At 37.9% G+C, this 13,855-nt stretch overlaps 4 protein-coding genes and 1 long non-coding RNA gene across 8 annotated transcripts; 1 reads left to right on the top strand and 4 right to left on the bottom strand.

The window, feature by feature from the left end:
• Positions 1-47: 47 nt before the first annotated feature.
• EDL1 (EID1-like 1) lies at positions 48-2,268 on the top strand. The gene is made up of 3 exons (NM_121548.3): positions 48-377; positions 1,100-1,919; positions 2,012-2,268. Exons 2-3 carry the CDS (start codon positions 1,145-1,147, stop codon positions 2,116-2,118), a joined length of 882 nt encoding a protein of 293 aa, NP_197048.1. The 5' UTR covers positions 48-377; positions 1,100-1,144; the 3' UTR covers positions 2,119-2,268.
• AT5G02415 lies at positions 354-1,122 on the bottom strand. The gene has a single exon (NR_142599.1). It is a non-coding gene; the product is annotated as an other RNA (long non-coding RNA).
• CLPB3 (casein lytic proteinase B3) lies at positions 2,199-6,334 on the bottom strand. The gene is made up of 9 exons (NM_121549.3): positions 6,015-6,334; positions 5,691-5,909; positions 5,373-5,610; positions 5,093-5,288; positions 4,958-5,012; positions 4,719-4,869; positions 4,329-4,637; positions 3,055-4,244; positions 2,199-2,706 (listed from the first exon to the last, which is right to left on the bottom strand). Exons 1-9 carry the CDS (start codon positions 6,240-6,242, stop codon positions 2,386-2,388), a joined length of 2,907 nt encoding a protein of 968 aa, NP_568314.1. The 5' UTR covers positions 6,243-6,334; the 3' UTR covers positions 2,199-2,385.
• Positions 6,335-6,666: 332 nt separating this feature from the next.
• On the bottom strand, positions 6,667-8,913 carry MUB2 (membrane-anchored ubiquitin-fold protein 2). 4 transcript variants are annotated; one of them, NM_180493.4, is made up of 4 exons: positions 8,557-8,913; positions 7,960-8,220; positions 7,131-7,295; positions 6,667-7,010 (listed from the first exon to the last, which is right to left on the bottom strand). In NM_180493.4, exons 2-4 carry the CDS (start codon positions 8,090-8,092, stop codon positions 6,934-6,936), a joined length of 375 nt encoding a protein of 124 aa, NP_850824.1. In that variant the 5' UTR covers positions 8,093-8,220; positions 8,557-8,913; the 3' UTR covers positions 6,667-6,933. The 4 variants fall into 4 exon arrangements, with proteins under 4 accessions (NP_850824.1, NP_001318568.1, NP_568315.1 ...); NM_121550.3 differs by having other exon boundaries at positions 6,698-7,010; positions 7,960-8,113; positions 8,557-8,690; NM_001343401.1 differs by having other exon boundaries at positions 7,960-8,913.
• A 14-nt stretch (positions 8,914-8,927) lies between these two features.
• GAUT14 (galacturonosyltransferase 14) lies at positions 8,928-12,737 on the bottom strand. The gene is made up of 6 exons (NM_121551.4): positions 11,945-12,737; positions 11,268-11,323; positions 11,031-11,186; positions 10,190-10,780; positions 9,799-10,101; positions 8,928-9,701 (listed from the first exon to the last, which is right to left on the bottom strand). Exons 1-6 carry the CDS (start codon positions 12,153-12,155, stop codon positions 9,420-9,422), a joined length of 1,599 nt encoding a protein of 532 aa, NP_197051.2. The 5' UTR covers positions 12,156-12,737; the 3' UTR covers positions 8,928-9,419.
• Between the last annotated feature and the right edge of the window lie 1,118 nt (positions 12,738-13,855).

A 13,855-nucleotide genomic window follows, 5' to 3' on the forward strand; every position in this document is an offset into this window, starting at 1 on the left:
TTCCTTGACTTAAATTAATTTTCCTTTCTTCTCTGCTACATGGAGTAGAAAAAATTAAAGCTTTGAGATTTCTTTCCTTATCGATTTTTCTCTCCGCGAATTGTTCGTTGTTTTCTTCTGGCACCTGATTCTCATCTTCTTTCTTGTGGAATCTGGGTTTTGTTGCGGAGTTTTCGAGGTTCCTCATTCGTTGCTTCTGTTGAAACTCTCTTTTTTTTTTGGGTGGTTTACTTTGTTTTTTTGTTGTTGTTGCTTTCAACCTTTAAATGCCCTAATTTTGAGGTTCTAGTTGTGGTTTTTAAGATTAGGAGCAGAAGCCCTTTCGACTAAAGTTCATGTTAGCTGCAATTTGCTGAAGTATTCACAGTTTTGTTCTGGTAAAGTTCATCTCTTTACTCTTTTTTAAGATCTTTGTGTGTTCTAGTTTGTGGCGTTTTTCTGTATGTGATGACTAGAGATGGGTTTTCAGGAAAAGGATTTAGTGTTCAGATTTCACTGGATTTTCAATAAGAGTCTTGTTCGTGATGTCGTTTTATAGATCTGAGTTACATTGTGGGTGTTGCCTTTGAAGGTCTTGAGCTACTTTGACTTCATTTTGATTGATCTTAGATAATGATGATGGAAAGAAAATGAATTCAGAGTCATTACTGGTCCCTGCGTTTTGCTTGATAAGAAGTAATATCAAGAGATCATTCAATCATCTGAAGTTTCTCTTTTTCTCTTAGCATCATTTTCTGCTGATAAGAGACTTCATAGTAGTGACTGAGACTTTGTGTTTTGTGAAATGTGGGTAAAGGATGCTTTTTGTGTTAATTTCGGTGCGTCTTATTGATTGTTTCGCCATCAATCTAGCTTTGCTCAATTCTTCTTTTCCCACAAGCTCTCTCTGGTTCAGTTTCTCTGTACGTTTTGGATGTTATGGGGCTTGTTTTGAATATGGTTTAGTGGGTTGTCTCATTTCTTGTGGAGTCTGTATCACGTCGTGATGCTTATTATGTTTATGCCCAATAATTCTGTGGATTTAGAAACTGTTTGCTTATGAATCTCAAGTTTAGTGTGGTATTAGGGAACTGATGGATCTCAATTTCTCTCTTTTTAGTTGGAAGCTCTATGTGTTTCCTTCTGTGATTGAAACACAGAGAGAATGATTTTACCAAAGCAGTATTGTTGCACACACTCGCCGAGCTGCCAATGCACCAAAGGCCATTTAAACGAAGACGTGTTGTTATTAGTGTTCCAACATTTGAATTGGAATCCGAAATTAGTTGCAACACTTTCCTGTGTATGCAGATGGTTTGATGATTTCGCCAAACGGGTACTATGGAAAGAGTTTTGCAAGACTCGTGCCCCAAAAATGATGCTTGATTTGCAGTCTAGCGGTAGTCACTGCATTGACGGTAACTGGCGAGCCCTTGGGAAGCTTCTCATCTACTGCTCAGGATGTACACAAGGTGGTCTTTTCAATAGCTCTGTTCAAATCCCAGGCCACTTTGTTTATAGAACCCGGTTCTCAAGAACATTAGGAAGAAGCCTCCTTCCGCCTCAGTGTAGAACTGATGTACTCTATGTTTGTGATCCATGCGAGCATCTTGACCAAGGAGAAGAAGGCGACGTGGGTTTGTTCCGTGGGATTTTCAAGTCATTCCCAACATCGAAAGTTCGGAAAGTGATCATTAACAAGGCGGTTCCTTTTCATCCATCCGAGGTTTGCCCGTATTGTAAAGCTAAGCTATGGAGCATGCTACAAGCTAAGATAATACCTCAGAGTGCCTGCATTCGTTTGGAAGCTTATGAAGACTGCATTGAGTATTTTGTTTGCCTTAATGGACATTTGCTGGGTATCTGCACTCTCGCGCCTTTGTCTGATTCAGAGGATGCAATTCCAAGCGAAGATAACAATCACACAGAGAAGAAACAAGGTCTTTTATCTTTCCTGTAAATTACAAATCAGCTTTTTTTGTCTGACAACAGCAAAGTTCTAACTTGTTTTTTCTGTTGTTTTTTTTTGCAGACAATGGCTTTCCTAGAGAGAACGTATTGAAAAGGAGAAATTCTTTGTTGGGTGGAAGTGAAAATGGACCTCCGCCGCAAAAACGACTGACCAATCCTAATCAGTGAAACATCTGTAAATTTGTGTACTACTGCTAAATTTATTGTATCTGCAGAGATTCTTCAACATTCATATACAGTCAAATTATGATCAACAATTTTCATAACCTCTGGACCTTTGAGACATCAGTACAATGACTCATAAGCTTATGATTTATATAAACTCTCACATTGAGATAAATATTATCAGTCTTTTGTGACAAGTAACTCACTAGAAGTTCTGTACTGAAAAGTCTGAATCTTCTTGGGCTCCAAAAGGTTGCATTTTCAACTACTCTATTTTGAGAAAGCTGCTTCTTCTTGTTCAGCATCTGCTGTTTCTGACTCAATCTTCTTGAATGTGAGCTTTTGCTGAGGTAACTGGCCATTGGAGAACGCTGTGACCTCGGTATCGATCAAAATGCCATCTTCCTCCTTGAAATCTCCTCTCAAGATACCCTTAGCAAGCTCATTCTCAATGTTTTGCTGTATCACACGCTTAACAGGTCTAGCTCCATAGTTTGGATCATACCCTAGGCTTCCAAGAAGATCGACTGCTGCATCCGTGATGTTTATCTTCATTTTCCTGTCTGCAATTCGCTTCTGCACACGTGCCAGCTGTAGAAAGAAAGATTCAATCAGGGTTTTGAATAACAGTTCTTTGTATTGCCATGGAAAAAAACTTCAACTCTGATCAAATCCTTTTTTAAAACAGTCTTATCTTCCTTAATTTTGTGAAGAGATGGCCAAGAAGTAATCTTTCGAATGCTATTAGAATCAAAAGTATGTTATACGTTCAATGGAAAAGTAGATTGTATTAGATGTTAAACTATTCACTAACGAGCATTTTAAAGCAAAATCCAATCTAACTATCCAATTGCCTCCAGAAGCTAACTCTTTTCGATATCAGACTTTTAATGTCATCAGCTTAATCAATTTTGCAATTTTCAAATGAAAGAAACATACCTGTAACCGGACAATGCGGTTGATCTGCTCGCGGTCAAGAGGTTTGAAAACTATATACTCATCAACCCTATTCATGAATTCAGGACGAAAGATTGACCTTGCAGCATTCATCACTCTCTCTTTAATCGTTTCATAAGAGAGCTCATTAGCATCATCATCTGTGTTGTTCAGAATAAACTGCGAACCAACATTTGAGGTCATAATAATGACGGTATTGGTGAAACTCACTGTACGTCCTTGAGAATCTGTGACTCGCCCATCGTCCAAGATTTGGAGAAACACATTGAAGACATCTCCATGAGCTTTCTCAATCTCATCAAATAGAATGACCGAATAAGGCCTTCTTCTAACCGTTTCTGTTAACTGTCCTCCTTCTTCGTAACCAACATATCCAGGTGGAGCTCCAATGAGCCTAGACACCGCATGCTTCTCCATGTATTCACTCATGTCAATTCTCACTAAAGCTTCTTCAGTGTTGAACATATAAGAAGCAAGTGCTTTGGCTAGCTCTGTTTTACCAACACCAGTTGGTCCCATAAACATGAAACTAGCTATAGGACGGCCTGGATCCGAAAGACCAGCTCTTGATCGTTGGATTGCTTCAGCTACCGCAGTCACTGCTGGGTTTTGACCGACTACTCTTTTATGCAATTCTTCTTCCAAATGTAGAAGCTTATCTCGTTCAGACTGTTGAAGTTTTGATACCGGGATTCCAGTCCATTTACTCACAATCTCGGCGATATCGCTACCCAAAACCTCTTCTCTGAACATAGATTTCCCAGAGCTTAAGTACTCGTTCAGCTCTTTCTCTGCTTCATTAAGCTGTCGCTGCAATGAGTTTAAGCTTCCGTATTTGAGCTCAGCTGCACGGTTGAGATCGTATTCACGTTCCGCCTGCTGGATCTCGAGGTTTACTCGATCAATCTCCTCTTTAATCGACTGAAGACGGGACATAACAGACCTCTCGTGCTCCCACTGTTCAGTTAACTCAGCTTGTTTCTCCTTTAATAGCACTAACTCAGTTTCAATTCGATTCAATCTCTCTCTAGAAGCTTTGTCTGTATCATTGGTAAGTGAAAGCCTCTCCATTTCAAGCTTTATTACCGAACGGTCAAGCTCGTCAAGAGCTGTAGGTTTCGAAGTGATTTCCATTTTCAATTTGGCTGCCGCTTCATCGACCAAGTCAATTGCTAGAACACCAATTACCAAATCAGTTAGTAACACTGTCTATTAATGAAGATAATATAATAAAATGGGAATAGCAAAGTATAAACCTTTATCGGGTAGAAACCGGCCACTGATGTAACGGTCTGAGAGGATAGCAGCTTCCACTAGAGCACTATCTGAGATGCGAACTCCATGATGTAGTTCATACCTTTCCCGCAAACCACGGAGAATAGAAATCGTGTCTTCAACCGTAGGTTGATCAACATAAACCTGTTGAAACCTACGCTCCAAGGCTGGATCTTTCTCTATGTATTTCCTATATTCATCAAGCGTGGTTGCACCGATACAACGTAACTCGCCTCGGCCCAGCATCGGTTTCAGCAGATTACCAGCATCCATGGCCCCATTAGTCGCACCTGAAAGCAAAAGAATCAATTACAAATCATTGCAAGAAAATGTATAAACCGTTTCCAAACAATCAAAGGAAATTTGCATACCTGCACCAACAACTGTATGGATCTCATCGATGAACAAAATGATTTGGCCTTCTGAGTCTGTGACTTCCTTAAGCACAGCTTTTAGTCTGTCTTCGAATTCTCCCCGATACTTTGCTCCAGCAATGAGAGCACCCATATCAAGAGATATCAACTGAAAAGAAACCAAAGAACGGTTAAATCAGTGGTTATCCAAATTGTTAAAAACAGAAAAAGAAACAGTTTGATAAGTATTTGAATACCTTTCTGTTCATCAATGCTTGAGGTACATCTCCTTGCACAATCCTCTGAGCAAGTCTGATTCAAAAGTGGAGATGCAATATCTTAGCATTACATACACATATGTGCAACTTCTGAATCTTTTGATGATAACTTACCCTTCTGAAATTGCAGTTTTACCAACACCTGGTTCACCGATCAACACAGGGTTGTTCTTTGTTCTCCTTGAGAGAATCTGAATGCATCTTCGGATCTCGTCATCTCTACCTATCACAGGATCTAGTTTTCCCTCTCTTGCCATTGCTGTCAAGTCTTTTCCATACTTCTCCAACGCCTCATACTTGCCTTCCGGATCTGTCAAACATGATCATTAACTCTCTTATCCACTAAATTATGCAATCAAATTATAAACTATCAACCTCAAATGTGGTTACTAACCTTGGTCAATGACTGATTGTTTCCCTCTAATGGATTCAATTGCAGATTTCAAGCTCCTCTCTGATATCTGAAAATCCTTAAACAACTGTTTCCCAAACCGCTTATCATCAGCAAAAGCAAGAACCAAATGCTCCACTGACACATAAGAGTCCTTTAAATCTTTCTTAAACTGTCTTGCTCTCTGGAACAGAGCTTCCAAATCACGCCCCAACATCGAACCAGCAGCATCTCCATACACCTGAAATCACAAACTTAATTTTCATTAGCCTCACAAACAAAGAAACAACAAATATCAAACCCTTAAAGACATTACATTACCTTTGGTTGGCGTTGAATGAACTTCTCTGTTGCTTCTAGAACCTTTGTGTTATCCACACCGATCTTAGAGAAAATCCTACGAGCTAAACCATTCTTCTGCTCCAAAAGAGCTTTCATTAGATGCTCTGTCTCCACAATCTGTTGCTTATTCTCTTTTGCAACATCTGGTGACGAAACTATCGATTGCCACGCCATTTCTGTGAATTCTTGCTGTGTAAGCTATACAAACATCAAACCCAAATTAGCAATCCAGTACAGTAAAATCCTTCCAGTGTCAATTCCAGATTTGTGATTACTTAAAAATCCTAAAGTTTCAGACTTTACCCTTCCATTAGAAGAAGAAGCTTCACATCGGACAACGAACGGCCGATGATCAAGCCGCCGTGTGAGCCTCGCGCTCTGCTTTAATTTGAGAGATTTGAAGGAACTAGGCTTCGCCGGAAAAGCCGCAGAAGGTTGAAGATGAGAAAACGAATAAATCCTTCGAGTCTCCGTTCCTACACTGACTACACCACTAAACGCCGCCGTAGCAGTCGTCGTAGCCGTCGCCATTAGCTCGGAAATTTAAGAACAGCAAGCAATTGAAAAAGGAAGATCAAATACAACAGGTAGTTTAGCACAAATCCACCAAAACGGCGAGATGTTTACTTAAGAAATCAGCAAAGAGAAACGCTTTTGCTTTCTCGTGTAGTTTTAGCGAGAACCAAGAGAAAAGGTGAAGTAGAAAACTAATAAAGAAGAAGAAGAAGTTGCTAAACGACGCCGGAGTCTTCGTGAACCATCGGGATGTACTTACTACTGAGACCTTCTTCTGACACGTGTTCACTCTCAGAAAACTTAGGATTTTTCGAAGTAGAATTAATATGAACCGTCCAAAAATATAGCAGAAAATAATAATTAATATATAGTTTCCCGAATTTTGGGCCGTTGATAACGAGATTGGCCCACTACGACTGTTAACAGAAACCAAACATTGTTAACCACGGAAATTATGTCAAGTTATATTTCGTGATGATTCACTTTATTCCGTGCAAATTTGTTTGTTACCTAATAATTTCCACGGTGTTGCGAATCCGAAATACAATAGAAACCAAACCTCAAGCGATCAAAAAGCCAATCATGTCATGTCATGTCAGAAAAAAGAATTACAAGGAACAAGAGCAAAAGGTATTGAAGAAGGCTCAAGAACAGAATGTGAATCTCCCAAGCTTTTTTAACTCTCTCTACTTGTCTTGCACAATTGTTAACAACGAGCTCCAAAACATAAACAGACACATTTGTTCTGTTTCAGATCACCTTTAGGCTTCTTCTTCTTCTTTTCTGTTTTAAACCATTAGCAAAGCAAATGATCTTCAGATTCTCATACAAATGCATAACCTTAACAGATGAGGTTTTCAAACAGTATATACTATGAACAATGCTTAAGAATCTAAAGATTACCTTTTTCAGTAACTTGATGTTGAATTATAACATGCATTGTGGTGACAGCACCTGAGAAATTGCCGACGGGACTCCTGCAATCTCCAACCGTTTTGTTGTTCTCCAATATTCTACCCGCGCTTATCAGTTTAACATCTTTCACTGTCTTTGGCCCGTTCTCCTTATCTGCTCACATTCATACAAACAAGCAAAACCATAAAGGGTTAATCAATTTCATATCTTTCAGTGTCTTTGCCACATTCTCCTTAGCTGCTCAAAATTATACAAACAAGCAAAACCATAACACCAATGACTCACAATCAGGTTTTGATATTATCACAGATATAGGCGAAAAACCAATGCAGGTCCTCATGGAGAAGCGAGAAGGCGTTCTTGTTAAGTCCAGTGCAGTGCAGGACTAATGTAACTAGCCTAGGGGTGATGCAGGGAAGTGTAGCTTTGCCAGCTCAGTAATAGACCTCATCGGTTAGTTGAGAGCTGAAGGTTTAAGAAGCTGATTGGTCTAGATAATTTGGGGGCATTGGGGAGAAAGAAGAGTTGTACAGAAATTACTCTCTCGTTTGCTCTAATTCTGTTTCAGTCTCTTCTTACGTTTGGTCATTGATTTATCTTTGTAACCAGTTTCTCAAGGATCAATAAAGAGGGCAATGAGTTTCTGAACCTAACAAAAGGCTAAATATGAAAGTTTCTTTACAATGCAATTCTAAAGTCTAAACCATTCTAGTCATGGAGAAATCGCCAGACCGATAAAGCTTAACGCGGCTTTATCTCATTGCATAAATGAATATCATCAATACATGTAAAGCAGAGTAAGAGCATAGACACTGACCTCTTGGCCACTGAGCAACAACGGTTTCTTTCAATGTAGCAACGGTAGTAGCATCAGGAAACAATTTAGGACCGATATCAGAACCATCGTTAAGCCGGAACTTAATCTCTAATTGATCCTTCACCTCTGCCATATATCTCTCTAAAGGAATGACCTAACAAGAACTCAAAACGAGACAGTGTATCAAGAAGTTCAACCGAAGCAACCGAGATTTGAGCTTTAAAAAACTCTAAATTGAAACCTCGTTTGCTTTGATCCTATCTGCAATAAATCAAAAACAAGGAACCAATTGTTTCACACAAGAACAAATTCTCAAGCAGCTACAAAAACATGTTTTCTCTAGCTCAAGTCTCAATGTGAACCCTAATGAAACTTATGGATTGGTAGATGATCCTGAATGGTGAAAATGAATATAAGAAACGCATTGATCAAATAATATGAATCCTAAGAATAGCAAAGATCATTCCTTGAAAATATGATCGATCATGAATCGTATTATCTCCGAAAGGAACAACAAAAGTACCAATGGAACTCAATCTGGTATTAGATTAACCGATGGAACACGAACAAAAAGAAACCCTAATTAGGTGTTCTTACTTGGGTCCGCTACTGATCTGAGTTTGATGAGGAATCAGAGAAGGATCTTCGAAACCTCACATCACAGAGGAGAGAAGAAAGAGAGAATGATTAAGAGAGATCTCACTCATAAGGTTTGAGAATAAATTGCAGCCAAAATGTTCCCCAAATCCTTTTTATGTCCTTGTTCTTCTTCTTCTTCTTCCCATCTCTACGCCAATTAAAATGCTCTACCTTTTAAATTCCTTTTAAAAATAATAATTATATTACCAAATGCTCTCTGTACATTGATATGATCTCATTTTTATTTGTACATTCAAAAGCTATTGGAGATTTTTGTTTGTTTGGTTAATCATCAACGATCTTTGTAGAGATTACATTCAAAATCACAGCTCGAAAAGATTAGGAACTGAAATGATGATATTAATAAGAAATGTGGAGCAAATAGCAACAAAACAAGTGTATAAGTGTGTTCCTCAATTTATCAACAACTGGCTTTTCTGGTCATAACCTCTCCCTCTCTCTCTTAATAACCAAAAAAGAATTATAAACCCAATCTTTCTTTCCCCATTCTTATAAAAAGATTCAAGAATTGGATTCTCCAAAAGAATTTCAAAAAAAGGGTAACCTTCTATTTTACAGAAAGAATGAATCTTTATCTCTCTCTCTCTCTTTCTCTTATGCAACCTTCCCTTCGCTGCAACCAAGTTTCTCTTATGTATGTGGCAAACTAAATTTCTGATTCTTCCTTCTTTAGACTGAGTGTAATATCTGCAGACTGCCTTGTCTTTTTTACTACTTCTCCTCTTTTACACCTGTAACTACCTTCATGATCATACACCTGTAACTCTTACCTTCATGATCATCTCAAAGTTTCGGTTTTCCTACTCCAATATGTGACAGTTCTTGATGAAATCATTTGAGTAGTTGACGTATTTGGTCCAGAATGGCCGCAGATGCTCGAAACCAATCTCCAGCCATGGCTTTGACTGCCCATTGTAGTGGATCACTGCTGCTTTCTTCACATTTTCTATGTTGGTCTTGCTCTGGTAGCCTAATCCTAGCATATGCCATGACGAGTCTATTATGTGTACGTGACCCTTGAACGCGATAAGAGCAGGAGGCAAGGTTCCAAGTTTCCACATTGTCAGATTTGACTTTAGATTCTGTTCCAAAGCAAAAGTAAACAGAGTAGATTAGAGAGGTAACTTTAGATTCTGCTAAAGAAAAACAAAAAAGTGTAAGCTTATTCGATAGAGTTACCTCTCTAAGCCAAGAGTGATACGTTTCTCTGATATTTGTTTTCCTCCAAGCTTGTAGATCGAAGATATTCATACCATATGCCCAAGCACATTCTTCAGGATCTAAATGCTTTGCGATGAGCGGGTGAGAGAAATTGAAGTAGTTCCTTAAACGCTTTGACATCACCCATTCATCTTCACCCCTGCAAGTCTCTACTGCCCCATTGACCTTACCACCGAGGTCAACATCCCAAAGTGGAGTTAAGTCTCCCTGGACAACTATATCATCGTCTAAGAAAACCACCTTGTCCAAGTTCGGGAAAAGCTATTCCAAAAAAAGAGACGAAATTGGCAAATGATTTAGAATCCCCATGAGTTCTATTGCAAGTTCAAACTAGGGGATAAAGATTTACCTCTGGTATATATATTCTAAGATGGTTGAGCAAAGATATGTATTTTGGACTTCTAGACTGCAATTTTGAAGCAAATGTTCGAGGAGTTGTTTCGGTGAGGTTTGCCCCAGCGACATGATTCCCATGATAATAGTCCCTGACACCATTATGGCTTTCCACAGCTTCCAAAACCGGAACATTCTCTCTCGTCAACCAGTCAAACTGATGAACACCTTTAACCTCAACAATTGCTGGTGCAACAGAATTAAGCGCAAACCATGAATGCATACCCGCATAGGTTTTCTTGTCTGTAATGATGTGAAAGACAATTTTCTCGGGTTTTGAAGATGACTGAACAGCGGATGAGACCACAACTGAGGCAGCCAAAATATTGTCCGTGGACAAAATAAAGTGGTGGTAAGCATTATCTGAAAGAACAGGGAGAAACTCTGGTGAAGGAAGCTGTCTTCGAGCATGAGCATTGGAGGAATATTCATCTGTCAGTCTTAGAGAGAGACAATGAATGCCTTTGGGAATGGAACTTGCTGCAAAGTGCTTGTTCATAAGTTCTGCAAATTTCGATTCCCTCATATCACGTTCAAACTTCTCCATCTGTTCAAGACAAGATAGAGATATATCACATATGATAATCTTCCCATTGATATGGCTCACTTTAGAGAGCAACAAGAATTAACAAAGATCTCTTCCAAATGCAAATAAAAAAGAAAAGAAACCAACTTGACAATTGCAAGAGCCACAGATAGATGCAAAATATTTTCTAACTAAACAAAAACAAATGTCCTTTTGATGCAAGTATATAATATGTAGGATCAGAAATAATTTCAGATTAGACAAAGCGTACCATGGCTCGCAGCACAAGAGCAAATGTTTTTGCATCATAGTGGTTATTCTTCATATCGGAAACAAGTTGACTAAAAGAATTTGGAAGCTTCAAACCATCTGGAATTTCTTGAGTGCTTACTTCGTTTAGAATTTTATAAAAGTCTCTAGCTAGTCTCTGTAGCAAGAGAAACATGAGATAAATAAATTCACAATATGAAAAGATACTGAAAATTAGCCGACGAAAGAAACCACTCACCTCTGAATCATCTACCCTACCAAGAAGACGTGGACCTATCCGCCTCCCTAAACAATCTGAAAGTAAGAAGCAAAGGGGGAGAAACTTTAATGAGAGGGTCACAAGAGCACTGGGGAGATACATGGAAGCTGATCATTCAATTGAAATTAACACCGATCTTGAATGGAAAACCTCAACACATGAACACACAGCATAAAGATAAATGTAGAGGGAAAAAGACCCTAAAGACATATAATTTGGTTCAAATCTAGTAATGCAGAGAAATCTTAACACACAAAAAAAAAAGGAATTCAACAAAATTTGTCATTCAGCTCCACAATCCAACAAAATGCATTGATATGGAAAAGTGAGAAATAGATGGTGAAAAGTATATGTACACCTAACAATTAAGGTAGTACAGCTCAATGAAAACCAGGATCTTACAAAATCATTAGTGGGGACCTAACAAGAAGAATCCAAAATCAACCAAACGTTGTTGACTTAAGCCAATCCAAGTACAATCCTAAGCATCACAAATGGATACAACAAAAAACTAACAAGATGTTTTTGCCAAGGAACAACACTAAAGAAGAAAACTTGTAAAACGTTTCTATCCACAACAGAGAATCCTTGAATTAGGCAACAGAAAACTTGAGATCCGAACCAATTAAGATGAAAAAGAGAACAAATGAGATTACCAATGGAGGAGCATTTGTTGACACCCTCAAGGGTAACAACAGCGGTGAGAATGAAAACAAAAGGCAACAAGAAAGCGAGGATTAAGATGGTGTGGAAGAGAGTTCGGTAAGAGATGTGACGAGCTGCGACCTTGATCTTCATCAAGTCAATAAACTCATTGCTGCTCGAAATCGTAATGCTTCTCATACTCGGCGATATGTGAAGCTGCATCCTCCTTGGTAGTGCAGCCCCACCACAGTGACAACAGAAACCGATTCCGAAAAAAACCTAATTCCTGACAACAACAACAACAACAATCCCAAACCCAACATCAGATCCGATCAGATTCCGCTTCTCCGATCCCGATTTCTCTCCGATTCTCGATCTCAATTCCGTCTCTGTTTCGTTCCTTATAGCTATTCTTCTTCCTTGTGGTCTTCTCCCAGACCGCATTTGGATATCAGAACCACCCAATCCGAATTTTGAGATTCCCGCCTTACTCCTCTGGGAGATTGTTGCTTCAAACAATTGAACACGAGAATCCAAAAGGGTTCGCCTCAAATTCACGTCTTGTGAAGATATTTCAAAGAGCCTTCCTCACAGATCAAGATTCAAAATCAAAGGAGCTGAGGAAGAAGAAGAAACAAATGAGAGGAATAACAACACAACGAGCTTTTTTTTTGTTCTCAGTGATTTTGCCGGTGGATCTAAGCAAAACAAATAATAAAACTATAAGGGAAAAAAATAATAATAATAAAATTTCAAGATCTAAAATTATAATTAAATAAATTGGTGTCTTGACCTTGAGTTTAGGGATTGTTTTATAGAGAGCTAATTATAACATTGTCTCCACCTATTTTCATGGCTAAGCAAGAGTTTTGCTTTTTCATCTTTCCTCTTAAATGATTGATATAAACTAATTTTAATCATACTTAATTATTAAAATTGACTATTAAACTGATCAATTAATTACATAAAGAATAATATGTTCTGTTCAAGATCATTAGACAATGACACCCTCTTCCTAACTTCTTACTCATGTTTTATATAACAAAATAGAAAAATTAATTGTAATTGTACAAATAGACCAATCTAAACCTATTGATTAGAAGTTTAAAGAAAATTATATTTATATTTAGTTGATTAATTTGGCCAAAATCAACTTGTAATAGTTCTGAAAGTTAGACAGACGTCTAATATATATGGTCCGTATAATAACGCTAATATGAAAAGAAGAGAAAAATATCCCATGTAAAAAAACTTTTTTTCTAAAATAATCATTATAGACTACAAGCGAATAAAAAATGTAACATAGTAAATTGAGGTCGTCCACATAACAAATGACGTGAATTACAAGTGATTTGATTTTGTACGCTAGTTCAACAATTTAATGTGCTCAAGAGAAAAATAAGCAACTGGATGATGATACCTTTCTCTTGGAAAAAATGGTAGATCAAAATCCCATATTGATGTAAATTAAAAATATAGTCTTACCGGGTAGGTCCAATTTCATCATAGGGAATTTTTTTCAGAATTAGTTACGAAAATACCGTACCACTATGTCGTTTTCGTTTAAACATATAACAAAGAAAAAAAGTAGTTGTTTTGGTCAGGAAAAGTAGTTATTTAATTTCATTTATATGCTCAAAAGTTTTGTTGAAATACCATATAGACCGACCGACACATTCAATTATGACTTTTCAAATCAACAAAACTTGACTCGAACCGGATTCAAACCCGAGTTATTCCAAAGAAACAAAAAAAAGATGCAATTGAGAGGAAAAGTTGCTAAAACAACTTCAAGAAAAAAACAGAGCAAAAAGTCTCAAACTTGACTGTCAAATTATGTACAACTTCGATTCAGAAACTGAAGACATTTCTAGAAAAAAAAGAAAGAAAGAAGTATGCTTTATATCTTCACCATCCTCTGT

Source organism: Arabidopsis thaliana, chromosome 5 (genome assembly GCF_000001735.4).
Source record: "Arabidopsis thaliana chromosome 5, partial sequence".
NCBI lineage: Eukaryota > Viridiplantae > Streptophyta > Magnoliopsida > Brassicales > Brassicaceae > Arabidopsis > Arabidopsis thaliana.